Genomic DNA, 27,608 nt, shown 5'->3' with positions numbered 1-27,608 from the left:
GCCATGTTGTTGCTGGAGCAGTCGCGGTGCCGCTCCGGGTCTCAGGTGAGCGTGGCTCCGATCGACGAGGCTCGATCCCGGCGGAGAAACGAGCCAGAGACGGCGACGTGTGCCCGCGGCTCCGCTCCCGCTCTGTCCCGCACAGCAGAGCCTCCGGGGCCCCGCACACTCAGCGGCCGAAGCGACCGGTTGTTCCCGCGGGAGAGTCCAGGTGGAGCTAGTGTAGGGGGGGACCACCAGGGGGCGGTATAACCCCTCTACCCTTCCCTTCATATAAATAATGTGGTATATTATATACCTGACCCCCCCCCCCCCCCATACTACATTCTGTTATATACAGTTGTATAATGTGTATATAGTTATACAGTTGTATAATGTGTATATAGTTATATACTGTCTATGGTCATTCCCAGGTCCACTCAGTATTATTACTTTATTAATATCTAGTGTTCATAATTCAAGGTGGTGCTTCATGGGAAACTTATTTATTATAATAATAATAATTCTGAAACTCTTTTTTTTCCAGATATTGACATGACATCATTTATTACTGCCTTCCTGTGATGTGTGCTCTGAAACACCTGGGGGCAGTGTTGACTCAAAAATAACTCAAGTTTTTGGTTCTGATTTCTTTTCCTGGTTTAGACCAAGTATGATGGAGGACATACAGTAGATTGCACTAAGAATCACATTGCGTTACACAGGAGTTATTCAACCCAACCTCACACTGGAAATATCACTGGAACACTTGTCTCAGCAATATTTACTGAGTATTCAGCCTTTTATGACTCATTCCATCTTATGTTCTCGTGCACTTGTGAAGAGTTTTCGTATTTTATTGCTCTGTATTTATTTTGGAAATCATTTTGACTGTATATTTACGAGGGGCTTTTTCAGTATTCGTGGTGCAGACATGATGCACCCAGTAGACGTCTGTCCAGCTCAGCCCGACACTGCAGCGTTTCAGGGGGAAGATGAGTTTAACAGAACCTCATTGTCTCAGGTGACTCACGCCTCAGCAATGTCTGTTGCAGTGAAAATCCAAAACACAGCAGATCCCGTCTTGTTATTTACTCGACATTTAGGAAGGACACCGCACAACAGGTGAATTCAAATCACAAGACTTTTAGAAGAGGAAGAAAAGTTTGAGCAGAGCAGGTTGAGTTGGTGGTTTTGGTTCAATGCATTTATTGGAGGTCAGCGTACAGTTTGTCGATCTGTGGCTGGAAGAGAGATTTGAGCTCGGCCCTCTTGGCCTTGAGCGTTGGAGTCAACAGACCGTTCTCGATGGTGAACTGCTCTGGATGGAGGTAAACGTCTTTCACCTGCGTCAGGGGGGAAGAGGTGGAGAGCAAAGGTTTCAAGTACAATACACCATTAATATTCCTGTTTACATCTTACAGAGCAAAGCCTGATTCTGCTTATAACTTGCCAAATAGAAGGATAGACGCATATTCCTATATGGGCCTTCATGACCATCACCTTCAAGACATTTATTTCAACTGCTCATTTTGACCACTAGAGGGGGAACTGAGCCAGGGTGAGAAAAATGTATAGCACCAGAAAAAGGAAAATCTGTTCAAAAGGTAAATGACCTGAAGTTTCAGTTTACATGTTGAGTCGACTTTTTTTTCTCAAAACAGAGAAATCCACCACTCGTGGAACTCTAAAACATTTACCTTTTAAAAAATGTTTTCTTGTAATCGTACAATCGTTTCATTTTGAGAGTTGTTGAAGAGCTGTTACCTGCTCAAAGGACTTGAGACCTGCTTCTTTGCCCAGCCTGGTCATGTCTGAGAGAATTGCCTTCTTAATTTCCTGGGAACAGAAAAGTCATCAGTCAAGTCATCTCAGGAAATAATTAAGCTGCAAAATTCGCTTATTTTAGTGTTTTCTGCACATAGTCCTGGGTAGAAAAGTCAAACTGAAGAGTAACGCAGCGTTGTACTTAGTTTTACCTTTAAGTAATTAAAAACACTGGCATGAAAATGTACTTCTTCACACAAGGTGTTTCAATGAGACAGAAATATTACTGTGCGTTTGCAGAGTTCTTCAACGGAGCCTGTGCACCCCAGATTTTTGGCAAACTTGGGCAGGACCTCAGGATCAGGGACCACGATGGCAACCAGGCAAGACTTCAGACAGGAAAAACACTGTTTTAGTACAAATAGAGGGACTGAGAGTGTAGCTGAGGACAAAGACATCAGGTTGAACGTACCTGTAGACTGTCTCCGTGCACAAATACTTGGGCCACAGGTCCACTGTGTACGTACACATTCTCAATCCTCTCCGGTGCTATGTACTCGCCCTGAGCCAGCTTGAAGATATTCTTCTTACGGTCAATAATCTTCAGAACTCCACTCTGTCATCAAACAGGCAAATTAAAGAAGATTCATTTAATATAATATGTATAATTCATCGATGACTCTTTAACATGAAGGGGGATGGTGCACTGGCTTTTCTTACCGGAAGCCATTTTCCAATGTCTCCAGTGTGGAGCCAACCGTCCTCATCCAAGGCCTCTGCAGTTTTCTCTGGATCTTTCAAGTATCCTTTGAACACATTCAAACCTTTGATACAGACCTGGAACAAAATCAAAAATAATGGCAGTGAGGTGAAGCTTTTAAGTGTGAAAATTCACTTTGCCTCCTCTTCACGTGATTCGTCCCAAACCTGCTGAGTTTGAAAACGTACCTCCCCTTCACCGTTTGAGGCGAAATAGTTCATTTCTTCAACATCCACCAACTTCACAATATTGCAAGGCAGGGGGACCCCAACGTGACCTGTGGACAATTGTTTTTGGTCATAATACAACACAAGGATTACAAAACTATAATACGATGCCTTTAAACACATGAAGTAAAATGAATTATCTACAGAATTTGTCACCAAATCTGAAATTTAAAAGTGTTGAAGCCTTTAAACGATATAAAAAAAAATTTAAAAAAGAAGTGGTCCTGTTAATATTGAACAGTTGTTGGTTGAACTGAAGTCGCCTCTGTACCTGAAGTGGCATCACCCGGCATGGTGAAGGTGCAGCCGGCCGTGCATTCTGTCTGACCGTACCCCTCAAAGATCTGAAAGACAAATCAGAGCGGAGAGAGAAGCGTGACCAGGTCATCATGACATCATCAAGTCAGATTACCTGGACTGAAAACCCAAACAGAGTGAAGACAGGACAAGGGTGGACTCTATGTTCCTTACCTGGCAGCCCAGAGCAGCCCTGAGGAAGTTGAGGACAGTGGGAGATATGGGAGCTGCTCCCGTCACCATGACCCGCACACGTCCACCCAGAGTCTCCTGCAGACGAAGTTAAGCACATTTACTTTCGGGGAATTTGTGCTTTTGTTGTTGTGTAATGTGCGTTTGATGGGACGGAAGCAGAACCTGGACTTTGCGGAAGATTAGCTTGTCCCAGATGCTGTTGTTGCTGATGATGCCCTGCTTGACTTGAACGTATTTCCGCTCCACCGCAAAGTTAAGGAGCCATTTCTTGAAGGGTGTCGCGGCGCCGCTCTGCACCTGGGTACAAAACAGAGAAATTGTTGCATTTGAAATAAAATTAAAAGCACATAAAACATGAGGAAAGAGGCGGCTTTGGTTTCCACTAACTTTGTCATAGACACGGTTGAGAAGTCGAGGAACTACGGGGAAAATGGTCGGCTGCAGATTTTTCATGTCATCTGGCAGCAGTCTGATGTCACCCTGGAAGAACCCCACCCTCGCCCCTGAACCGTACATCACCGTCTGCAAGATCGGAGAAAGTAAAAACACAATGAGGGATGTTCTGACTTCATATAGATGCAAAAACCCTTTTATTATGCCGCTCTTACCTGCACAACTCTCTCAAACATGTGAGCTAAAGGCAGGAATGAGATGCTGACATCCTGGGTGCTTGGAACCACCGATGTCTGTGGGAAACAGTTGATCCGTTTACTTTGAAACACACACTCAACGAGAAAAACTCTTAAACATATCAAACTCGACTTTCATCACAGGTACCTCAAAGCTTGCAATGACACCTGCAGCATTAGAGACCACATTCTCGTGGGTCAACATGGCTCCTTTAGGGTTTCCTGAGAACGACATACAGAAATATAAGGTTTAAATGAATACACTAGAAACACACAAGTGACAAAAAAAGGTTTTTTTAAAACAAGACCAGGCGACCATAAATCCAAGAGGATTGGACACAATCCCATTCTTACTTATGCTATAAGAGAAGAAATGAACTCTAAAGATCAACAAATTCACACAACATGTAAGCTGATCACCTGTGGTGCCACTGGTGAAGCAAACAATACTGAGGTCCTCTGGCTTCGGTGGCTGTGTGGACATGTCAGCAGATTAGAAAATGCAGTTTGTTGAATTAATACAAAACCTACCGCATGAAAATAAACTTACAATTGGTTTTTGGCGATTACGTTCCCCCAGATCCTGAGGAATAAAAGAAAAAAGTTTGTGCTTTTTCTCATAGCGACAGTTTCTCATTTTCTCATCTTAAAAAGAAACCAGTGAGCAATGGCTCCTTCTGTGATCAGCTATAGAATCAAACCTTTCAGTTTGGGAGCAGGAAATACTGACTTGACATTGAGATCTTGTAATGCTTCAGATCAAAACCACTGCTTGTGCTTAGATTTGTGCTTGTGCTCAAACTGTGCACTTGCACTCAGATTCCCTGTGGTCTACACTTCTCTTCTCAAACTCAAGTCTGTGCTGATTTTTTTTTCCTAATGGGACTGCACAGACCCAGTTATAGTCCCTCAAATGCATTTTTCCAAACTAAACCTGATATTCTATTGGTCGGGGAACAAACAATGAATGAAGCTTTACAATATCTGAACATCTTGCTCTCAAACAACCCCCTTGAATACTAAGGGATGATCAGTAGGCTTTACCTCCACATCTTTCATGGAAACAATGTCCAAACCACACTGGGTCCCTCTGTTGACCAACTCAGGGCTGAAATCATCCATGACAATGACGGTTTTGAGAACAGGGCTCTGGCCTTTCTCCCGGTTCTGCAGCAGCGTTTCCACTTTGCTTGGATTGTCACAAATCACAGTGGAGATCTCGGCTGAAAAAAAGAAAACTTCAACTGTGTGACCAAGAAACAGGTCAAGGTTGTAGTGTTTGTTAAGATTCAGAGTGAAAAACAGCTTTTATAAAAGCAGGACTAGATTTATATGTTCTAATGAAGTGTCTAGATAATGAAAAGCAAAATGAAGCACAGATTGAAGGAGGGGGTGTGATGAAGAAGAGAACAGATAAGCGCACACTTGATAAAAATCCCTTCGGGGACCAGGGAGTTACTGGACTCAGATCCAACTCTTGTCATTAGCAGCATTAGCAGCGTGCAGAGAGAAGCTCCAATTACCTTGGTCGATAATGAACACAAGAGCCTCAGGACCCAGGGTGTCGTACAGGGGAACCACTACCATGGAGTATGTGTAACAAGCCAGTTCACCAATAATCCACTGCCAATGACACACAGCAAAGATACAGCATGTCAGCAAGTTAAGCAGAAATTGTAAAAACATAATAAAATAAAGACTTCACCTACTTCAGGTCTGTTCTGAGCAAAGATGCCGATGAAGGTGTCCGTGTTTGGCTTCAGGCCTCTGTGAAGCAGCCCCGACCCCAGCTGCTCCGCTCTCTCTGACACCTTCATCCAGAAAACAAACGTCAGCTGAGAGTCACAGCACTTCATTTTCACCACCTTCTTCTTTCTCTCCGGTGTTTTACCTGTTTGTACCTCAGCCACTGGTACGGCCGTCCAGGCTTCCTGTAGCCCAAGCATGGTCCGTTACCTGCAGACGAGAAGCAGGGCCCACATCAAACTACACGCTCTGCATTGGACTAGTTTCATAGTTTGCACTTGAGCTCTAATTGTTAGTGTGCGGTTTGTTATGTGTGCAGACTGCAGTAGATTTATATTCATCATATTTCTGTTAATTAAATACAAAGCTGTCTGCAAGACATTCCGCTCCAAGGCTCGTTATTCACCATTTTATATAAAGTCTGTTTACTCTGTACACAAATTCACCTGAAACTCTCAGCCCCTTCTGAAACACCTCATACAGGGTCTTGGCGTCCTCAGAGCGATACGAAAACAGGTTGTTGTTCCCCTCGAGCAAAGCCGTCTTTCTCGCTCCATCCTGAGGACGTCAGGCAGAAGCACACTCAGAAATATTATAGTTGTATTTAGTTTGATGTGATATTTGAACAATCTACAAAATCCAACAGCTCTTCACCTTGATCCCCAGAGTTTGGTGTTTGAGGTCGGCTGGGGCTCGGAGGGGAGTGGGCCGCGAGTTGAGGTAAAACAAGGTGGCAGCTGCGAGGGCCAACAGGGAGATGATGGCCGACGTCGGGAGAGGAGAGAACAGCGCCTGGAAAAGAAGCTCCATGGTGCCAAGTCTGCAGAGACACACAGGAACGTTGGATTAAGATTCACCAACATTTAAAGATGTTTTCAAACTTGACCACAAATGACATCAATAGAAACTAAGCATCATAATAAAACAGGATATGATGTAAAGAGAATATATCAGACTCAACTAAGGCCCAACAGTCCACCATAAAAACTTAATGCAGATTATTATTTTCATCTGTACACATTTAAATATCTGTGCCTGATTGTTTTTCATCAAGATCCATGAATTATTCTCAGAGAAAAATTAAATGTTAAAAACACCTCATTCACCCCTCCAGATACATTTTATGGAAATTTGAGTGATTTAGATTTGTAAGGGTTAGCATAGCATAGCCAACCTCCACCAAAGCTAATGCTTCATCTCTTCAAGTCAGAAAGTTAAAAAAATGTCAATAAAAAAAAACAATAACTTAGAGATGAGCAATGATTTTAATTTCTAGATCCAAAGTATTAAAATACATCATGCAACATGTTCACTCCTCTTATGCAACTCGGAGCTGCTTGCATCTCCGAGGTCACGGCTGAGGTCTCCACAGTTATTGTCCCCACAATAACTTGAGGTCAAAGTCGACGCGGCTTGTGCAACTTTGAGGCGATTCTTAATCGCACAAGATAGAGCCCCTGCAATAAAAGTGTAAACACAACAATACGTCCACACGCGCAGCGACAGAAGCTTCAATGATGGCTGAGTATTTAAATACACGAGGAACAAGTGATCAGACACGTTGGGTCATAAAAGTGAAATATAAACTTAAAGAAATAATATTTTTACTGCAATTAATAGCATTTAAAATCTACATTTTAATCATATAGAACTGCTGGTGGACCTGTATTCTACTTACCAAGCGTTGACAGAAATGTATTTATTACTCATCTGAAAAATCCTTTAGTTTGTAAGAATTGTTTCTGCCAGGACAGTTAAAGTGACCGATTCCTTCCTCTACGTGTTTCCTACCTGTGGTCAGCTCCCAGTCGACCGGCAGGTGAGAGCTGGTGTTCACAGCAGATCCTCCTCTGCTGCTCTGAGGTGATACACACAATGAAATCCCATAAAAACACTGATAGAGGAAAAGGAACCTTTAAACCTTGGCCACCATCACTTCCGCTGATAAAAGAAAAAAAAAAAAAAAGCATGGCCGCAAAATCATATCCAGGGTCGTATGTCTTCATATTGAAAGTGTTTGTTGTGCACTTTACTTAAGACCTCTAAGATTTATCTCTGATTTCAGAGCAGATAAAGTTTAAAATGTATCTGTGACCATGTCAGAGGAGGCCGAGATGCTGCAGCTGGTGAAAGATCAATGTTCTTATCTGCAGTTTATCAAGTTCAAAGTCCTCACATTTAAAAAGTGGATGCACAGGAAAATTAGAGTTTAGATATGATTTTGCAAAATGTTTAAAGTTTGCACGAGTTAATTAACCGTCAGGTAAAAACGGAGCGTCCCCTCCTCTGTCAAGACGGTCAAGTAGTGTGAGGTTTGTCAGAGACAGACTCTGTCCTGGTTTCATTTATAGACGAGTTAAAATTACTTGGAAATTCAAATGCTGCAAGAAGCTACAAAGTATTTTGCCCATAAACAATTGTTTTGTGAATTTACTCAGGATGAGTTTCACAGGATGAATGAAAAATGCAAAGCCTCATTTTAAAACAAACACCAACCAGAAGACTTCACTTTAACCTTTTAAAAGTTGCATTGTCTCACTTAAGGATGTTTAAAACCTTCCTGACACTGAAGAAAAGCCATTCTTTAAATCTAATGGTCTCAAGACAACCTAAGGCAAATGATATAATATCATATGATTATAATATTCACTTACCAGAGCACAAAGACAAAGCTGAATGTCAACATGTTTTCACGTGTGAATGATTTAATTCAGCAGGACGTGAGGTGAAGGTAAAGGTTCATTAGGAGAAGCTTGGAGACGTTACCTGGTGGGATTAGCTCAGGTGGGGCCAGGCTGAGCACAGACCTCCTGGGACCAGGCAGCTGAAGGCAGCAACACCACTAATGTGGACTGAGCCCACCTGTCGCCATTAGCACCTGAAAGTGCTCACAGGTGTGAGGAGCTTCTGTGCAGGAGCAAGGCCCGGCCTGCCTCATGTGCTCCTGCAGCAGTTAACACCTGCAGGAGAACCACGGCAGGTTCTGACTTTGGGATTTGTTTTTGCTGTAGTGACTGAAGGTGTCTGCACAGTCGACACACTCGTGTTTTCTCATTTCACCTCAGCTCAGGTTCACGTGGGAGTGGATTGATTTGACTGACGGCTCAGCTCTCCTGTTGATTGGGAGGCGATGTCATGTTAGCCTTTTGTTTTTCTTATCTGTACTTGTAGCTCCGCCCATTTCCAGCCTGAGGGTTAGAGTCAGGTTATGTGATCGGATAATTAAAACCTCTAGAGACTCACCTGTGTGTCGGCTTTAAAAATATTAATTCAATCATCCCTCATTCTTTAAATCAGCCCACAGTCATTTTATTCTGCCTCCTCCTCCTCCTCCTCCTCCTCCTCTGCAGAGGAGACGCTAGAGTTAAAAGCAATATGATGAACTTTGACCCTGGATTTATGAGTCATAACTAACTGATACAGAACCTTTGATATTTACTTAATACTTGATAACATCTGATCGAATACTCAACAAAATCTGCCTTAATTATATCAAACAAAATGAAATATACGTCAGAAAGGACTATAGACACAAACTAAAGCTTAAATTATTATAAATTATTATAAATTATATATATAATATACAGAAAAAATGCTGTTATTGAAGATTTTATATCTTATTAACCTGAATTCTTTGGGAGCTGAACTCAAATTAAGACGTGAGCTTGAACTCTAAGAAACTGAGATGAACATTTTTAAATCTATTTTCCAACCTTTTCTTGACTGAAGGAATAATTCACAGAGTTTTATTGTTAGTTGCAGCCCTGACACAAATTTAATTATATTATAATTATTATGATGAAGGGACTTTTAAGATCAAGCTTTTGGGGTAAAGTCATCCTCGGTTGTTCTGAGGACATCCATCTCTTTTGATGAGGATTTAACAGCCACACTCTCAAAGAAAGGAACAGATGACTCGATGCCTCCGGGAACCCTCCCACTCTCCTCCACATTACATTGTCTCCTCCCTGACAAACTGTCCAGCATCACCAGGGAGGTCATGGAGTATTTAAACCCTGTAGAATCCAGGGACTCACAGGATTAGAGGGATGTCAAGGACGGTTTATTCTTCTGGCATGAGCCACACGTTGGTGCTTCATTTCACTTTGGTGTTAACTGCTGCTGCTGCTGCTGCTGCTGCTGTGGTTGACTACAGCACAAATGTCTCTAACCCTCACAAGCTGGTCATCGGCTTCCAGGCTCCCTGGAACTTGTCCTTCCCCTTCAGCGCCCGGCGCCTGGGCTCGGCCATCCAGATAGCCGTGGAGAAGGTGAACACCAATCCTGCCTTCGTGGGCAACTTCAGTCTGGATCTTGTGTTCACGGACACAGAGTGTAATCCCAAAGTGTCCCTGGGAGGATTCATTCAGCAGGTGTGGAAAGAGAACGTGTCCGCACTCTTTGGTCCAGCTTGTCCAGGAGAGGCCGAGGTACGAATCACTGCGAGGGGATGTGTAAATATGGGAAATTCGTTTTTATGCACTGGACTTTTTTAGAGACTAAACCAGGAAATCAACAGTTTTCTGTGCTTGGTCTCGTCAAGTTAAACTCCCAGTTTATCAGGTAGATTGTTGTAAAACTGCGTTGCTATAAATCCTACCTTCATGGATGTTACAGGGTTAATGAATTTGAGAGGAAAGGCTTTTGAAACTTTCTGCTAAAGCAACACATAATGGATTTATAGGATGTTATTAATGGTTGATAAATCATTAACTAGTGTTTTCTTGATCCGTTAACGTCATCCAGTAACTTCTCTTGTCTTTTAGCTCTGAGACATCTCCTCTGGACTGCAGGGAACATAGATAGATAGATAGATAGATAGATAGATAGATAGATAGATAGATAGATAGATAGATAGATAGATAGATAGATAGATAGATAGATAGATAGATAGATAGATAGATAGATAGTAGATATATAGTAGATAGATAGATAGATAGATAGATTAGTATTTAAAGAATGATGCTATGTCTCTTTTGAATACAACTGATTTTTAGGTCACTGGTCTCATCGCCTCGGCGTGGAACATCCCCATGTTCGGGTTCGTGGGACAATCGTCCAAAATCGACAACAGCGGCATCTATGACTCCTACATCAAAATCGTACCCCCTCTGAAAAGAAGCTCGGAGGTGCTGGTGAAGACACTGGAGTTCTTCGGGTGGAGTCACGTGGCCATGATCGGAGGAGGATTGGAATCGAACACCTGGGACAAAGTGGACGCCTTGTGGAAAACAGTGGAGAATCCACTGAGAGCCAAATTCAAACTGACGGCAGCCGTCCAGTTTGACACCAGCAACCGTCAGCTTGTCAACAGAAACATGAAGTACATCTCAACAGTGGCCAGAGGTGAGAGGACCAGTGTTGGTATGAGCATCAACCACATGTGACCAGATGTTAACCTCTGATTTCTGCTGACTCTCTGTCCTCCAGTGATCGTCGTGCTGTCCAACAGAGAGGACTCGCTGTCTCTGCTGCTGGAGGCCGAGCGACAGGGGCTCATGAAAGGAGACTACGTCTTCTTCCTGGTGCAACACTTTGAGGTCAGTGGAGGAGTGGTGAGTAAAACTTTGGAAACACAGTTACACGGGGGTGGGATTTAAAAACGGTTTTTTTTATTAACCTGACAGCTTGTGTAATATTAATCTTCTTCTAGGATAACTTGTGGAAATATGCCCTGAACAGCACAATGAACCAACCCTCAATAAGAGCTTTCGACATGGCCTTCATCATTGGCCAGAAATCCTACGAAAGCTACGAGTACTACGACTTCTTTGAGCAAGTTTTCCAAAGACTGAAAGGAAACCCATTCAGGAGCAACCTGACGTCTGCAAGAGAGGTGAGCGCCCGTGATAATCACATGTGTGAAACATATATCATCAAGATGTGCCGCAGTACTTTCACTTTCATTCGACTAAACAGCAATCACAGAAAGCATAACTTTATATTTCTGATACTTCAGGTGAGCCCGTACTCGGCCTACCTGCATGACGCTGTGCTTCTTTACGCAATGGGGCTGAAGGAAGTCATCAAAGACGGGAAAGACCCTTATGATGGACGGCAGCTGCTACAGAGACTGAAAAATAAAAACAACATTAGATTTTATGGTTGGTTGCTGCTTCACAAAATGTATTCATGGATTAATCTGTACGCCAATGTCAAATATAGTTTTTAGGTCTTGGGGAGAACTTCTGCGTAACCAAATCTCCAAATTGTTGAATTGTATTGTGGGTAGTGTAGGCTACATGTTTTGACAAGGGAGGAAGACTATATATGGACGACACTTCTCCACTTCCTCACACTTTACAAAAATGAAGACAAAACAGTAAAGTAATAATATAAGTCTGTGCAGTGGCAATCGTAGTGTTGAGTCATTTCCACGAAACATAATAAACGTAATATTCAGACGCAGTTTGATGCAATGATGGCTTGTCATTCCAGGGGCTTCTGGACTTGTCCACTTTGACGAGGAGGGGGAGAGAAATCTGGACTATTCCATTTATGACCTGCAGTACACAGGCGACATCATCAAGTTCGTGCCCATTCTGAATTTCGACAGCCAAACCAAAACTATCCGGTAACAAACACTTTTCTACCATCAACATTTTATTTGTATATGAAATATTTTCCATAACCAACTCCATTATAAAATCGTTTTTAATTTCAGGCCAACATCCATGTTTGCCTCTGTGGTTTGGCCCAAAGGACGAACTCCGTCTGACAAACCAGAGTGTGGCTTCAACAACGAATTCTGTGAATGGCTGAACAACGGTGAACTAACGAAACTGACTCTCCAGGAATGATTCCTGTTAGAATCAAGATTATCCACACACTCAGTCTATGCTAACCACCTTCATTATCCACCCACACAGACATCGCCCTGCTGGCCCTGCTGGTGACCTTCCCCGTCATTGGAGTGCTCGGAGTTTTGTGCATCGGGTTCCTCACTCTGCAGAAGCTCCGGCTCCAGACGAGGCTCGATGACTCCTGCTGGTGGCTTATCGACTACAGCGACATAACCATCATCAGGGAGCTCTCAGTACGGGAACTCAATGAAGATGTGTCATACTGTCCAGATCGAAGAATAAAAAATGCACAAGCGTGAGTGTGATTGTGTTCACATGCATGTTTGTGTGTGTTTGTGCCTCCTCCAGGGAAATCCGGGTTTATCCATGACAACCACGGGCAGCCAGAGTTGGAGCGGAGGCTCTAAGTCCAATTTCTCCAGCAACAGCTACGGCCTGAGGGACAAGACAGGGAGAGAACACATCTACATCACCATAGGTCTCTACCAGGTAGTAGTTTTTTCAGAGTTTAAAGCACCGACTGTGTATGAAAAGAAACGTAGAATCCAGGTCTGGAAAGTGAAGCCAATGTAAGTCTATAAAGAAGTGACTCTTCTTCTTCTCACTGATTTAAAACGTCAGTCAAAATGTTCCTAAGAAGTTTCTGGTCTGAACCTCTAGTTTCAAGTCTTTTTCAATACAGCGTGATGTTCATTTGGTAAATTATTGTCCCGTTGAGTATCATAGACGGTAAAGCGCAGTACACATTGTTGCATGGATACTGTGTGAATGACAGGTAGTAGAATTGTACCGTTGGGCGTTGTCATACAGGATCATCTGTTTAATTATATGTCATCACTGTTAACGATCCGTCTGGCTAATGTAGCTTTATGCTTCCATTTAGGGGAATCAAGTGGCCATCAAGTACATCAAGAACCCTGTGAGCTGTAATTTCCAGGGGCCTTCAGTTATCAGAGAGTTCAGTGTGGTAAAGTTCCTCAGATTGTTCCAGACCAAACATCACAAAACATATTTGCTTCACTTTTCACTTTTTTATATTTATAAAACATAAATGAATGATAAATGAAACGTGTAAAAATCCAACTCTTTAAAATGTTGTTAAAAACTAATCTTAAGGTTTAAAAGATTTTTAGTTTGTGTGCCTAAGCATTTGAATCTCTTTAAGACAGATGAAAGAGATGAAACATGAGAACTTGGTGCAGTTCTTTGGTGCATGTATCGAGCCACCCAACATGTGTTTGGTCATGCAGTACTGCAAGAAAGGCAGTCTGAAGGTTAGTGTTGCATCCAGTACTTGATACTTGATTGTTTGAATACTTGTTTGCACTTTTGCCCCTTATGAAAAAACTGATTTTGTTTCTTCTTCAATAATCATATTTACTCTTTTTCCTGCAGGATGTTTTAAGGACCTCAGAGGTTGAGCTGGATGGGATGTTTAAACTCTCCTTTGCTTATGACATTGTAAATGTGAGTGTGTGTACTATGAAGTACATTTAAATTATTTCTATTAGTTACCTGTTGGACATGTAAATAATCCCAGTCAAGCTTTCTTGTTCGGTTAATATATGAAAATGCAATTAATCTAAACTGTGATTAAAGGTATAATCAGAGAAATAAAATTCACTTGGTCAAATTACTTATACAGATAAACCAAAGTTATTCCACAGGTTATGAGCAGCTTTTCTACTTTTAAATGTTAAAATGATGAATTATGAAACTTTTCGTTTTCTAAATCTATTAATTTGTGATTAAGGGAATGGAGTTCATTCACAAAAGCAGCCTGAAATTTCATGGAAACCTGAGGCCCAGCACGTGTCTGGTGGACAGTCGACTGCAGATCAAACTGTCTGGCTTCGGATTGTCGGGGTTTAAAAACAACATCATGCCAGTGGGGACGTCTAATTATGAAGGTCAGTGTGTGTGGAATCACAGTTTAGAAATAAATATATTTATGATTATCACACTTGATTAGAACCTGACCGTTCTTTGTAGAGATGTACTGGACAGCCCCCGAGCTCCTGAGACAAAGTGGTCTCCTGACCAATGGGACGCCCAAAGGTGACATCTACAGCTTTGCCATCATCATGTGGGAACTGATGTACAACTCAAAGGCTGGACCATACCATGACATTAACCTGGAGCCCAAAGGTGAGGCAGAAATACTCAGATCAGGTTTATCACTTCTACATTCACCTCTATGGCCAGTTCAGAGTCTCAAGTCTACGTGAAGGAAACTTTTTCGAAGCAAGACACAACTAGAATGTCACTCAATAGAGCCATACCTCCACCAAGGCCCAACAGCCCCCCCCCCATGAACCCTGTTAGATTAATTCAGATTTTTTTTGGAGGGGGGTCTGCTTCAAATTGCATTAACGACATACTTCAATTGCTGCTTCTTGATCTCTTCAGAGATTATTATGCAGTTGCGGACGCCTTTCCAAGGGGAACCCCTGCGACCAGGGCTGTCTGATGAGCTGTGTGATGAGAACATCAACTCACTGCTCCGGGCCTGCTGGAGTGAAAACGCTGACCATCGACCACCATTTGGGTCGATACGGAGACAGCTGAGGGACACAAGCCCAGAAAGGTCACTATTCAGATATTATGATCCTCAAAAGAAAACATTCTATCATTTGGTTTTAATCTGGTTACTGCTTTTTAAATCTTCTTACAAGAAAAGGCCCATGAGAATCAAGGAGCTTCTTGTAATGAAAGTATCAGAGACAGCATATATCCACATCGTTCATTTTCTTTTTGGTTTTAAAAAAAAAAACAACCAAAAAATGGTTCCTTTGCTAATAGATTTGAATTGGATGATCGTGGTTTTCTGTGCTGCAGTCACGCAAATATACTGGATAATATGGTGGATAAGTTGGAGAAATATGCAAATCACTTGGAGGAGGTGGTGGAGGAGAGGACCAATCAGCTGACAGCAGAGAAGACCCGTGCAGACAAGCTTCTCTCCAGCATGTTGCCAAGGTACCGCCGGATGTAAATGTTTCAATATGCTCAATATGTTTTGTCGGTAAAATTCAGCCTCTTCCACCAGCTGAATGAGCTGCAGAGTGAGAACAAACCACCTCCGTCAACCAGCGCTAATCTTTCAATGGTTGCAGGTACATTGCAGATGAGCTGATGGCAGGGAAGTCGGTGGCGCCGCAAAGCTACGAAATGGTGACAATTTTCTTCTCCGACATCGTGGGTTTCACCTCCATGTGCTCGGCCAGCTCTGCGATGGAGGTGGTCACGTTTCTCAACGACCTCTACAGCCTCTTTGACGACATAATCAAGATGTATGATGTCTACAAAGTAAGTGAAGTAAACACCGTCTGTAAATATACTGACTGGCTTGATGAGCTAGCTTGGCTCTGGTAACCAAATTCGTAAACAGTGTAAAAAATAAAGACAACAACCACAATCTCATCTCACATCGTCGACTATCGTCTGACGGCAAAATCGGCCTCTGGGGACAACAGACAACATTTTGGGGCTACCGGTGCAGAAAGTTGTGCTGCTACTTCCAACGGTTACTTGTCGATAAAGCCTTTGCATCTTCTCTAGGTGGAGACGATAGGCGATGCGTACATGGTAGCCAGTGGGCTGCCTATCAGCAACGGCTATAAGCACGCTCTGGAGATATGTACAATGGCTCTGCATTTCCTGAGTGCCATTAAGGTCTTCAGGATCCATCACATGCCCACTGAGAGTCTCGCTATTCGCATTGGGATACACTCCGGTAAAAGGCAGCACCAACAGATTAAGACAGTGTCCAATAGATTATAAATTGATTGATTAAAAAATGTGTATACGTTTTGTTGTGGGTTTTGTAGGTCCAGTGGTTGCAGGAGTGGTCGGTACCACAATGCCTCGCTACTGTTTGTTTGGAGACACGGTGAACATGGCTTCTCGGATGGAGAGTTACAGCCTGCGTGAGTGAACTGATGTAAAACCTCCCCAGTGTTTATTCATTAAAACCATTTTAGCATTCATCAGCTATTTCAGTTTTTGACCAAACATCTGCAAAAGCTTTACTCTGTGGTCAGTGCTTTAAGAAATGTATATTTTCCACAGCCCTGAAGATTCACATATCTCAGTGCACTGCAGACATTCTGGCCCAGGTTGGATCGTTTGAGATGGAGGAAAGAGGAGAAATCGAAATGAAGGTGAGTTACAGCAAAAGTCTGCACATTTAGTTGAGGCTGTTGTATTAGGATGGTACAGCCTGTGTGTTTGTGTCCATGACAGGGCAAAGGGAGTCACAAGACCTTCTGGCTGCTGAGCAAAAAAGCTTTTAATCCTCCTCTCTTTGCTCATGGCTCTCCAGCAGCTGACACTTTCAAACTACACACTGAGGTACAGATAAAGCACAGGCCTCGTCCTGTTAGAGGCATACTGTACTTATATCAAAGCCATAAACCAGTGTTTTAATCCAGTTTTTGTCTTTTCTTTGTCTGCTCAAGAAACCAGGTGTGGCCAGGGCCACTGAGAAAAGGGCCCACAAAATACTGAACAAAGCTCACCTGACAGACGTCGAGATTCCTACAGTGCACATTTGAGGAACAAGCCGAGGTTCCGACAATAATTTGGAGACATTTGCAGGAATATCTGGAAAAGAGAATATCTGGAAAAGAGAATCCCTCACGTCTCACGTGCAAACAAATGTGTTTCCTCCACATGTGAAGAGGACTGAAGAGAAAACGTAGACAGAGGCCGAAATACTGAGGTCATGGGAACCGAATAGAGCCTGGATCAAAGCACTTGTAGAGTCAGACTCGAGTGGAAGTTGATTTATGATGTCATTTCTTTGTGATTTGGGTAAAGTTACACATCTACCCCGTTTATTTTTGTTGGCCCATGTTTCATCCATCCACCAATAAGTTTTGTGATAATCTGTTCAGCAGTTTTTTTTTGCTTAATCCTGCTGACCATATGAAAACATAACCTATTAAGATAAATCCAATTGTTCTACTATCATTTGATTGATTGTTGTTGTATTGAACTGCAGACATGATGAAACTAAAACAGAAATCATATATAACTTTCAATTCATCTTTATTGGAAAGCAGTGAAATAATGTATATGACATTCAAATGTTAAATCCAAAGTATCAATAAATGTGTTAATCACAAAAAAATACCTGTTAGATTATGAGAAAATCCTTTTGAGAGTGGGGGAGGAATGTGATCATCTGCTCCGTGAGTCCTGGGTGTGTTTGGGTTTATGGGAATGAATATTGTATGGATGACAATTAATTATTTAGTACATAATTAGTCTGTTTAGTAAACTGCAACACAAGTTTATCAGGAGCAGCAGCAGGATGAAGAGTGATGAGCCTGTGCGGAGAAGGAGGAAGAAAATAAATACTTTCAAAATGTCATGATTGACAGCTGAGACTGACTCGTAATTGGTTGAGGTTTTCGTATCCGGGAAACTTTGGTATCATTTCTGGGTAGTGGGAGAAAGTAAAGTATGCAGTCTATTGGTCAGCAGCAGTTTAAAGTTGTAAACAGCAGAATAAAAAGAATAAAAGCGTCAGAGTAAATGAAAAACTTTCATTTCATTTCATTTCATCCTACATATGGTTCTGAACTTCAAGAGTTAAAATCCATTTTTATCACATTTAATTACCTGGTTTGTGTCCGTTATTGGAAGATCCATTACCTGTTGGGCGATAATAACAAAACTGTTCATCACATTCAAATATTACAGCGCCTTAATTTGAAATAACATGACAATAGCACAGGTTGATATTTATTTATTTATTTCTGCATATGCGTAATAAAAAAGTGGGACGGATGGACGGACAAACTGAAAACATAAAGTGGGACTGTACCTTTAATGTGAAACTCAGCCGTAAGGATCCCACCATTTGGATCTGCCTCAGATGACAGACTTCTCACAGAGCAGGGGCCCTTCAGGAAATAAACACAGACATTAGTTCAACCTGTTCTTCCTACGACCACAGGCCAAAAGTCTGCTTTGCCCCAAAGAGGTTTTGCATTGAGTTAGTGTTTAGTATCATAAAGTTTTTGTTTTGTAGTCACCGGCTGACAGACGAGCCTCTCTGCATCACAAACGTGGACCTCACAGTGAAGCCAGACGGTGGACACCTTCTCCAGCCGTTGGAAGCGGAAGGAGTTGAACTTGAACGTGGAGCGGCTGTCTTTAGCGTTCTCATAAATAGTCACAGTGTTGTCAGAGGAGCAGCTGTGGGGAAATTATTTCAACTATAACCACGAGGAAGTGGAATCTCAGTTGACTCTGAAATTGATTCATCTTTTTATGCTGAACAACCTGTTGATGATGAGACTCCACCTCTTCCTGTCTGTTGAGTACGGACTGGGAGTGGCCCAGCAGTTGTTTATGACAACTTTGAATCTGAGTCAGACGATACACATGGATCAGATATTTGGGGACATCTAACCTCCAAAATAATAAGAATGAAAGTATGAAAACATTATCAGGGAAACGTTGAGATTATCTGAAATACCTGTTGCTGAGTCCTTTTGCCTCAATCCCGATGAAAACTTCAGAGCCGATCTCAGAAGTGTCGATCACATAGGGAGCATCCTTGGAGTACAGGAACTTTGAATTCTAGAAAAAAAAAGAGTATCTCATCTAGGTGCGCTTGTCGTGACCAAAACGTACCCCTACACCAAGTACCTTCTGAATAGTCTAGATATATCATCACTACACAAAACATGTCGGCAAAGGCTTCCACTGGAGAAAGAGAATCTGAGCAGCTACTCACCGTGAACACGTTCATAGACAACTGTGATCTAAAAGTGCCTAAACTCCCGTTGTTGACATAAACTGTAGCCACTCTGGAAAAAGCAGAGGGTTTAGTAAAAACACTGCAAGTCATCGGGTTAGAATGCACATATCATCACATGGTGACTGCAGCCGCCTCGCGTCCCGGGCTGATTCTTACCTTTGGCTGAAGACCGCGTTATTTACCAGGTAGGCTGCTCGGTACATGCAGCTGAAGGTGTAGTTGACGGGCTGGTTTCTGACTGTGAGTGAAGTATCGTTGGACACGATGGAGTTGTAGAAGATGTACTTTGGGTCTTTGCCGGGCATGTACTGAGGAGGACAATGGTTGTCGACTGATCATCATCAGTGGGAATATGAAACGTTTAAATAAAAAAATCACTATGCCACTTTTACTGAGCAACAGCGCCCCCTGCAGCCACTTATTGATTCTGCTGGGCTACGTGTTAGAGCGATAAAGTGGTTTTCATCTTGAGAAACAATAAAGGCTATCGATGTGTTGCGTTGCAAACACAATTGCCGCTTGTTCACCAAACGCTGGTTTTTAATGACTTCTATGTCTTTTTAACGGATCTACAGTTCAGTATTACTCTTGAACTTGTTTTGAAGGCCAGTTCAACCTTGTATGGAAAAAACAAGCAGCAACATGTGTTTATCTCAAAACACAACGGCAGCCGATTGTAGATACAGGTTAATAGAGAAACCTCTTCTTTTTGTTGTTTGGGTGAATTGACCCTTTGACACCTGTGTGCTGTCTCACCTCGGACTGTGTACCGCAATACGAGTGGTTTTTAGGTGTTAAGTCCGGGATGATAAAGCGGAAGTAGCCCGGGCTGTGTATTCCAGTGTAACAGATGCCACCCAGGGATAACTGCTCGATCTCCCAGCCGTAAGGGCATTCTGGGACATTGGCAATGATGGCGTTGGGGAAACAAGACACCATGACATAGTCTGAAACGAGACACAAACGTAAAGCTTTACTGTCTCTAAAAGGTTTTTGCGTGTTTTCTAACCAAACGTATATTTGGTTGTTACCTGCTTTCTGAGGAGGGCAGGTCCATGCAACAGGCAGCAGCATTAACAGTGCACCAAGAGAGGCCATGGTCCGACGCTGCAGAGAGAACCTGAAGAATTAGGAAACATCTAAGGATAAGCTCTACGCTGTGTAATGATGTAAATCCGACTCACCTGTGTCAAAAGAAGACTTGGTTGTGTCTGATATCAGAGGATCGTCATGGCTCTTCGGCAGGTCAGCAGCACCACTGACATCGTGACAACTTGTCGAGGGATTTATACCGTCACAGGTAAGGGTCGTCGCCTCCCCCCCTTTCCCCACCTGGTTTAAGAGCTCTATTGTGGGGCTGTTCACAAAAGCTCTCTGTAGTCCTCAGACATTGACTTTCAAATGACCAGCGTCTCACAGGATCAGCACTCAGGGTGCTTTAATCACCTTTTCTAGATACGGGCATTGAGAAAATCATCTGTTTTGCACAATGGAGACCATACAGTTATGACTTGTGGGTGGGCAGTAGCTCATTAGCTACTTCATCTAGATGAATACAAGACAGAAGTTTGCACAAGTAGTTAATCCACACAAAACCCTGGTTCCAGCACACAACTGTCGTTTTTTTCGACTTTGGATTATGTACGAATCAAACAAACAAGATACAACTTGAACTTGCCTTTGTTTCCCTGTTCCATTCGTTACCCTAAGCTAAGCTAACCAGCCTCTAACTGTAGTTTCATATTTGAACAGATATAAAATTGGTATTAATCTTCACACTTAACTCAACAAGCCAATTTCCCAAAGATGTCAAACTAAATATCTTATTTTATAAGTCACATAAGCTGCTTTTCAACCAGTACTTGACATTTTCTGTTTTAAAGAGAATTTATCAAGACATTTTAATCGACTTTTAAAGTGAGCTCAGTTAGAATCTGCAAAGTTAGATAACGCACCAGGTTCTTTCCATTACTAACACGAAGTTCACAGCATCAAATACCTCCTGTCTCAGAGATAAGAAGCGTAAAACGATAGCGAGGAGGTTAGGCACTAATGTCCTTCACAGAACAATTCCAGTCACCCAGCAACTGAAGGGGCAAGCTTCAGTCGATTAGCATCCCAATGGAGCGACGGGGGAATTCGTAAGGGGCAGTCCGAGGAAGATACCAATCTAAGAAGGGGTCAGGGGACAGGTAGCGTTACAGCATCTGCTGGATGCAACAATCAGGACCCACTAAATTCCTCCATGTTATGTAACAACGGTCTGCGGTCTGAGAAACGTGTTCAGAGGGAGATGGAGTCTGACGGTCAGAAAGAAATAGTGCATCCAAAATCTTTCCTCTGAGGCCGAAAGGCTTATTTCATCTAAACATAAAAGCTGCATAATAAAACTGAAACTGATTAGTTTCAGTTCTTAGTGAAAAACCTCAGAGAAGAAAGCAGCTTTAGTTTTCTGTCATTTTTTTGTCTGTGTGGTCGAATTTGAAAAGCTCAAATAAACTGTACGTAGAGAAGTTCAGTGTTCAACATTTTGAAATAATAATTTTGATATTATCTTTCCTTTGTTGTAAAAGTTCATTGCATTTTTTTTTTCTTCAAAATATCTTTTCTCTCCTTATTTATTTATTTATTCTCATAAAATCAACAGCAACCTGTGTGGTTTATAGAAATACATTTTTATTCTCGAAATGCCGCATCTCTTACGTGTATTTGTTTAGAAAACAAATTGTAGAATCTCTGTTTTTGAAAAATATATCTTTTTTATTCTTTAGACTGACGGAGATAGACATTAACAGATAAACACAAAGATCACTAGATGCATCAGGAGGTCACTATGGATTTGTTGAGCCCTGCTACAGTAGTGCTTTTGTCAGAATTTGCAATATGAAATAATACAGAAAAAAAACAGTCTTGCTCTCAAAAACATATTTGGAAACATATACATTTCTTTATGTACAATAATATACAACATATGTTCATAATAAATAACTTGAGTGATGAGGCTGGTGTCAGAGTTTGGGCACTTGACAGGTCCAACTTGTTCTTTCTGGCTGGTAAATAAAATCTCTCCTGAAAGACAAACAGGCCCGAGGTTAAGTTTGTGTGATACAGAAAGTTTTAAAAACGTGTTCAAGCACATTTAAAAACAAAAGAGTTCATAAAGATCCAACACAGGTATCACAAGTTGCACTGTGAGGGTTTGTGTTAAAGCTCATTTAACAGTTCCACATATCAATAAATGTTGAATATTATATTAAAACTTAAGTCTTTAAAGTAATTTTTCTACATATGAGACATGTTTGAAATGTTTGAAATATGTTTCAGGGCCTGTCTTACGTTTAGAAAGTTTCAGTGTGGTTGAAGAAGCTGTTGTACTCACTCTCTCCTGTGTGGTGCACTGTTGTCACGACACAGCAGCCCCTCATCACAGGGACAGATCTGGTTGATGCTGAACGCCAGGCCTCCGTCCGGCACGAAGCAGCTCTCCCCACGGATCAGACGCTTCTTACACACCTGCTCACCGTGGTGTCGGGCGCAACACATGGACGCCCCACAATCCCTGTCGACTTTACATCTGGCTCCTGGACGCAGCAAAAACCCATCATTTTAGGTCAGGTCCCAAAACTGCTTTCAGATTTTAAGTTCTATAAAAAGTTTTTTTCGACAGTATTTCAAATCTGTGTATTGGTGCACTCTTACCTTCTTGTCCGTTGGGAACGCTGCGGTGACACTTCCCGAACATGCAACTGAGGCCACGGACACACTGAGCGTCCCTCCGACAGTAGTGGCCCTCTCCTCGTAGAGGGACACACAGACCAAAGTGGCGATCACAGGAAAAACCCCGCCCACAAGTCCTGTCATGGTCGCACATAGCCTGAAGAAGAGAGAGAGACGTGGTAAATCTTTATGTAGACGTTAAATCATGGCCCAAAGTTTATTTAATGTATTTAATTAGTTATATTCCATCTTCTCTGGGGCTTAAATTTAGATTTGAAGGAGGTCAAAAGAAACTTCATAAAGTTTATATACATGCACAGTATCCGGTGTCTTACCATGGTTGGTTTGGAGACATGAGCGCCTTCTCTAAGTGCTCCTTCTTTGGGGGGGGTGTGAGGCATGTTGAGCATCCAGGCCCAAATCCGAGCCTCGGCCCAGGAGACGCACAGACACATAGCGAGCATCCACAGATTCCCCGACATGTCCAACAACCACAAAAAATGTGCGAAGCAAGACGAAGTGAAACCCAAAAAGTCAAGACAGAGTGATTTTAAAGAAAAAAGGAAAAACAAGTCACTTGTCTGTGACTCAACAGTGAAAGGAAATCCAAAACTTAAAACCTCGAGTCAATGTGTAGAGAGTGAAATGAGGGGATCCATGCAGCGGTTGTGCTGCCTCCTGCTCCAGCTCGACTTTTATTGGTCACCCACAGCCCCCCCACCAGGCTGTTTATCCAAGCACCAGGGCAGGAGGAGGAGACAATTAGTTGTTAATGGATTAACTAAATTGCCCAGGTTACCCCCCCGCAGCCAGAGGACAGTGGTGAAATGACCAGTCGTGGAGCAGGGAGAAAGGGAGCGAGGGGAGATGGGGCTGGGAGGGGATGGACGGACGTGATGGCCTGACAACAGCTTCCACACAATAGAGCCGAGACGAGCGCCACCTCCGTGTGGTTATCTACGCCAGACAAACAAATGAGGAGGACAAAAGCTGGCAAATGCATGACATGGTTCGCTGCTCTGTGACTGACAGGTAAAGCCACTGTGGGCCCAGGCTCCCAAACACTGAGCAAACACTCCTGGCCCCGACCTCCACTGCCCCGGCGGCCCCTACCCTATCCCACTCCAGACCCCACGCTGAGAACAATTTGCAGAAGTGCACCCAGTAGACGACCCCATGATCTCATTAAATGTGATTACCATCAGCCATTAGTGCTCAGGAGGAGGGGGGGGGGGGGGGGGAGTTGCTCCAGGGAAACAAGCAGATTTTGTTTTTTTCCAGAATCTCTCTACTCACCTGGAATAAATAATAACTCTGTCACGCTTTCAAATTCCTAATTCTGCCTCCAAAAGGGGTTTTTGGAGCGAAACAATAAGACAAAGAAAAACTTCAGAGCTTGTGGAGGTAAAGTCAGAGTTGAACTTGTTCGGTTGAAGACGATGAGGACGTGTGCGCAGGATTTCCTTCATTGTGAGTAAAACCTTTTCCTGCCTTCATCTGTTACATTTCTCAGCTTTGTTATTTAAAAAAACAACTCAGGGAAGCTGGTTAGTTCGAGTTCGAAGGTTTATCAGACATGAAAATGCAAAACGCACATTTATGATTCTATGGGAGGAAATTCTGCAGGATTTTATTCTCGAAAGACATCGTGGGGACGTCATCGTCATCACCAGCTGCTTCGACCTATACTTGACTTTGAGTGGTTTCTAGAGAAGCACAGTACTCGACACACTGAGGTCCGAGGAACATTTCGTTGTTTTGGTTCAGACTAAACTGAAGTCTGAAGCTCTGGGAGGACGAGTGGTGAACGAACACTGGAGACATCTGCGGCAGCTGAACTGTTCCGTGTGAAATCAACTCCTGTCTCGACTCAGACTCTCGGAAAAAAAGCTTAAACGTTAGCATTCACTGTTTCATTTGCATTCAGACTGAGATGCCAGGTTAATTGTGGGTAATTTACATGTTCTCAGCGGCAGACAGCACAGATCGGTTACGGAGATATTGCAGGGTCTGCACCTATCTGAGCTCCAGGTAGTTAAGTCCTTATCAAAACAGGCTAACACAGACTAATGACGTAATTGGCGGTCAATTAGTAGCACAATAGCGGCAACCGGCTCAATTAGCAATATGTAAACACATGTTGTATCGTAATTATGCAACTGAGCATCTGTGCACATTCATTATTCTGATTCGTGTGTATTGAGGATTTCATGATAATGTTGGAAATAAGTTAAACTTTTAAAATAGAACATCCAATCGGTAATTTACTGCAGGCTTTATATTCAATACAATTTCTGATGCATTCGTGTCTCTCTAACTTTGTATCTCCCGATAATCTACTAAAATCATCCGGAGGGGTCGTAAGGAAGAACCCAACGTTCTCCAGAGTTCTTGTTTCCTTCTCTAAAAACAGAGAATCACAGAACTCTGAGACGTCAAGTTTTATTAAGGAAGCACATTTAAAACAAGAGTTAACCAAAGTGGTGTGCAATAAAAAAAAAAAAAAAACAGGAACTTAGGTTAACCAAAAATGTTTTGTATGAAATATTCAAAAGCAAAAAACTAGTTTGAGTCGAGGAGATTTATGAGACTCATCAGTCATCACATATTCTGCCTTTGTTTTATTACTCACAAACAGAAACGCAGTTTTTACAACCTAAAGACTCAAACTCTGCCTCCCAACCTCGTCCCTTATCACGTCCCCCTAACACGTATACTTGTTCTACGTCCGTACTTACAGCAAGATACCCCCCCCCCCCCTTGTTTACTCAGTACCAGCAGTAGATAACGGTCTCCAAACAGTCCTTCACATGCTCTCCCAGTGTTAATGACTCTGCTAATGACGTCCGTAATGAATGTGCTCGCTGTCACAATCAACATTGCTGGGTGGGTCTAACAATTATGGACGAACAACAACAATGGGCAGGGTGATGTGTGGTCATTGTAATGGACCTTGACCCCCCACAGGGAGCTGTGAATGGCGGAGGGCACGAGGAGTCTGCGGTCCCAGCTCCAAAACATGTCCAGAGCAGGACTGGGTGGAAGAAGTGCAACACAGTGAGAGTGTATTCAGGGTGTGGGAGAAATATGTGAATATACGCTTTCACTGCTGTTTGTCTTTTTTTTTTGAAATTCAGTTATTTTCTGAATTCTTTTAACAGGTTGAACATTTTGAGAACGTGTCGGGAAACATTGCAAAGATGAAAATATACATGCTGCTGTCAGACATGCACAGAACCGCAGACGTTCTCCTGGAGCTTTTCCTGCCTCGTAAAATGTTCAATGAATGTCTGAGCCCATGTGAGAACCGAGCAGGAGGATGTCCGAAGAATTCACAGCGAGCCAGTGGGCGTGTCGATGAGGTTTCTAACACGCAGCGGACGCAAACCTGAACTAAAAGAATCCCGATAGTGTAAAGCAGGAAACAGCTTCTCTAGATCCAACAGAGCTGTGCTGCCTTCGCCCGTTTGTCTGGAGTGATGAGTGATGAGTCTATAGGGGCGCCTCAAACAGTGTTCGTCAAAATTATGTTATAAACAATCTGAGATTAGTTTCTTCCAAAAAAAACGTGATAAACGGCATCAATGAATAACTTTCAATTCAAACTGTAGCTCAGATGGGAGCTCCCTGCAGGGAGGTTTCCTACTGAGACGTCATTGGGAATACTCCATTGGTTGTTGGGGAGGGGGGGGGGGGGGTAAAGGTTGTCAGCCCCCCCCACGGCCTGGGGTCCCAAGCAGTTGCCTGTCCTGCCTGTTCCCAAGCTGCCTGCGCCTCACGCTGTAACGTCCTGAGTCACGAATTAATTCAAAGGTTCACAGATGTGATCTACTTGCGCAGTTAATGACATCAGACCGGTTCGTTAATCGTCAAGTCTTCGTAGATTAGTCATCGCTGCTTTGTTTTCTTTTTAAAATCTGGTACTTTTTAAGCCAGAAAACGCTGGAAACTAAAGTGGTGACATAAAACCAAATGTCTCGATTCTGATCAATTTAACGAGGCCAAATATTCACACGAAAACCTTTACGTATCATGGTTTGTGTGGTTTCCAGTGATGCTAATAAGCCTTTTGAGTCATCACCAACTTCACATCTGTCCTTTGTTGTTATTTAGTTTCAGTGGTAATTATGCTGAAAAAACACATCGCCCATAAGGACACATGGTGCTAAAATTGTTTATAATAAAATGTACTAATTATTTTGGGTCAAAACAAGATAAAAGGAGGAAATGAATGCACTTATCTAATCGTTTAAAATATCCTCAAATAAAAGCCAGTGTTTCATTCTGGCGTCAGAGGTTTGAACTGTATTGCTGGTGAGGTTGACATAATGTTCTGTTTCCAATTGGAACAAGACAGAAGAGTGTGACTCGCTCTGTAATGAGAAACAGACCTGAGTTGTCTTTGTGCCAGCTCAGAAAAAATTAAACAAAAAAAAAAGGGAAAACAAGAAAAGGACAAGACGTAAATTTGGAGCAAGGGTCACCCGTGGTCAGGAGTCGAGAAACAGGCCATTTCCAAATTGTCAATATTTTTATGATTACAACAAACGTCTGCAACTTGTTTCTGAAACTGGATGTTTCCGACTTTTCACCATCCAGAAGAACTGGTAACGCAACCACCTCGTAAAATACAATTTAACAATCATTTTTCTATTTTCAAAATACCCAAACCTGTTTGTTTGTAAATGTGTAAATCTGAAGTTAATGATGTAT

General features: G+C 42.5%; 4 protein-coding genes across 7 annotated transcripts; 1 reads left to right on the top strand and 3 right to left on the bottom strand.

Moving 5' to 3' along the window:
* Positions 1-1,159: 1,159 nt before the first annotated feature.
* On the bottom strand, positions 1,160-8,622 carry acsl5 (acyl-CoA synthetase long chain family member 5). Of its 2 annotated transcripts, XM_069517672.1 has the most exons (22): positions 8,367-8,622; positions 7,392-7,458; positions 6,255-6,420; positions 6,047-6,158; positions 5,746-5,810; positions 5,564-5,665; positions 5,378-5,477; positions 4,899-5,077; positions 4,405-4,437; positions 4,275-4,326; positions 4,003-4,076; positions 3,834-3,911; positions 3,613-3,747; positions 3,388-3,522; positions 3,205-3,300; positions 3,005-3,077; positions 2,695-2,783; positions 2,467-2,583; positions 2,219-2,362; positions 2,034-2,135; positions 1,747-1,818; positions 1,160-1,325 (listed from the first exon to the last, which is right to left on the bottom strand). In XM_069517672.1, the coding sequence occupies exons 3-22, from the start codon at positions 6,408-6,410 to the stop codon at positions 1,188-1,190; spliced, it is 2,052 nt and encodes a 683-aa protein (XP_069373773.1). In that variant the 5' UTR covers positions 6,411-6,420; positions 7,392-7,458; positions 8,367-8,622; the 3' UTR covers positions 1,160-1,187. The 2 variants fall into 2 exon arrangements, with proteins under 2 accessions (XP_069373773.1, XP_019962341.2); XM_020106782.2 differs by lacking the exon at positions 8,367-8,622 and having other exon boundaries at positions 7,392-7,476.
* A 796-nt stretch (positions 8,623-9,418) lies between these two features.
* gucy2g (guanylate cyclase 2g) lies at positions 9,419-17,016 on the top strand. Of its 2 annotated transcripts, none has more exons than XM_069517669.1 (22): positions 9,419-10,030; positions 10,598-10,946; positions 11,031-11,140; positions 11,254-11,436; positions 11,560-11,704; positions 12,039-12,174; positions 12,265-12,368; positions 12,470-12,636; positions 12,752-12,892; positions 13,287-13,370; positions 13,573-13,677; positions 13,799-13,870; positions 14,157-14,313; positions 14,396-14,551; positions 14,813-14,990; positions 15,242-15,382; positions 15,520-15,712; positions 15,965-16,139; positions 16,234-16,332; positions 16,475-16,566; positions 16,649-16,756; positions 16,864-17,016. In XM_069517669.1, the coding sequence occupies exons 1-22, from the start codon at positions 9,650-9,652 to the stop codon at positions 16,957-16,959; spliced, it is 3,372 nt and encodes a 1,123-aa protein (XP_069373770.1). In that variant the 5' UTR covers positions 9,419-9,649; the 3' UTR covers positions 16,960-17,016. The 2 variants fall into 2 exon arrangements, with proteins under 2 accessions (XP_069373770.1, XP_069373769.1); XM_069517668.1 differs by having other exon boundaries at positions 11,031-11,155.
* An 8-nt stretch (positions 17,017-17,024) lies between these two features.
* tectb (tectorin beta) lies at positions 17,025-21,515 on the bottom strand. Its single transcript, XM_020106776.2, has 11 exons — positions 20,363-21,515; positions 20,210-20,285; positions 19,935-20,125; positions 19,335-19,486; positions 19,155-19,227; positions 18,894-18,997; positions 18,698-18,781; positions 18,448-18,610; positions 18,237-18,315; positions 18,032-18,064; positions 17,025-17,736 (listed from the first exon to the last, which is right to left on the bottom strand). Exons 2-11 carry the CDS (start codon positions 20,274-20,276, stop codon positions 17,660-17,662), a joined length of 1,023 nt encoding a protein of 340 aa, XP_019962335.1. The 5' UTR covers positions 20,277-20,285; positions 20,363-21,515; the 3' UTR covers positions 17,025-17,659.
* Positions 21,516-21,915: 400 nt separating this feature from the next.
* On the bottom strand, positions 21,916-23,949 carry LOC109642111 (dickkopf-related protein 3-like). 2 transcript variants are annotated; one of them, XM_020106777.2, is made up of 4 exons: positions 23,231-23,937; positions 22,878-23,052; positions 22,558-22,759; positions 21,916-22,247 (listed from the first exon to the last, which is right to left on the bottom strand). In XM_020106777.2, the coding sequence occupies exons 1-4, from the start codon at positions 23,375-23,377 to the stop codon at positions 22,187-22,189; spliced, it is 585 nt and encodes a 194-aa protein (XP_019962336.2). In that variant the 5' UTR covers positions 23,378-23,937; the 3' UTR covers positions 21,916-22,186. The 2 variants fall into 2 exon arrangements, with proteins under 2 accessions (XP_019962336.2, XP_019962337.2); XM_020106778.2 differs by lacking the exon at positions 21,916-22,247 and having other exon boundaries at positions 22,554-22,759; positions 23,231-23,949.
* Positions 23,950-27,608: the final 3,659 nt, after the last annotated feature.

This window comes from Paralichthys olivaceus, chromosome 21 (assembly GCF_024713975.1).
Source record: "Paralichthys olivaceus isolate ysfri-2021 chromosome 21, ASM2471397v2, whole genome shotgun sequence".
NCBI lineage: Eukaryota > Metazoa > Chordata > Actinopteri > Pleuronectiformes > Paralichthyidae > Paralichthys > Paralichthys olivaceus.
Note: the sequence above shows the minus strand (reverse complement) of the source record. Positions and strands in the feature narration are given on the sequence as shown.

Bases quoted from the DNA above. Each gene is read 5' to 3' on its own strand.
- tectb (XM_020106776.2), bottom strand. From the start codon at position 20,276: ATGGCCTCTCTTGGTGCACTGTTAATGCTGCTGCCTGTTGCATGGACC. The intron at 18,998-19,154 runs GTGAGTAGCTGC...TTTTTTTTCTAG, and splicing joins TGTCTATGAACGTGTTCACG to AATTCAAAGTTCCTGTACTC. The intron at 18,782-18,893 runs GTATTTCAGATA...CGTCTGACTCAG, and splicing joins GCAAAAGGACTCAGCAACAG to ATTCAAAGTTGTCATAAACA.
- gucy2g (XM_069517668.1), top strand. From the start codon at position 9,650: ATGTCAAGGACGGTTTATTCTTCTGGCATGAGCCACACGTTGGTGCTT. The intron at 13,678-13,798 runs GTTAGTGTTGCA...TTTTTCCTGCAG, and splicing joins GCAAGAAAGGCAGTCTGAAG to GATGTTTTAAGGACCTCAGA. The intron at 16,333-16,474 runs GTGAGTGAACTG...TATTTTCCACAG, and splicing joins GATGGAGAGTTACAGCCTGC to CCCTGAAGATTCACATATCT.
- acsl5 (XM_069517672.1), bottom strand. From the start codon at position 6,410: ATGGAGCTTCTTTTCCAGGCGCTGTTCTCTCCTCTCCCGACGTCGGCC. The intron at 3,078-3,204 runs GTAAGGAACATA...TTTGTCTTTCAG, and splicing joins GGGCTGCTCTGGGCTGCCAG to ATCTTTGAGGGGTACGGTCA. The intron at 2,584-2,694 runs GTACGTTTTCAA...ATTTTGTTCCAG, and splicing joins CCTCAAACGGTGAAGGGGAG to GTCTGTATCAAAGGTTTGAA.
- LOC109642111 (XM_020106777.2), bottom strand. From the start codon at position 23,377: ATGTCGGGGAATCTGTGGATGCTCGCTATGTGTCTGTGCGTCTCCTGG. The intron at 22,760-22,877 runs GTAAGAGTGCAC...TGCTGCGTCCAG, and splicing joins CGTTCCCAACGGACAAGAAG to GAGCCAGATGTAAAGTCGAC. The intron at 22,248-22,557 runs GTGAGTACAACA...TTTGTCTTTCAG, and splicing joins AGTGCACCACACAGGAGAGA to GAGAGATTTTATTTACCAGC.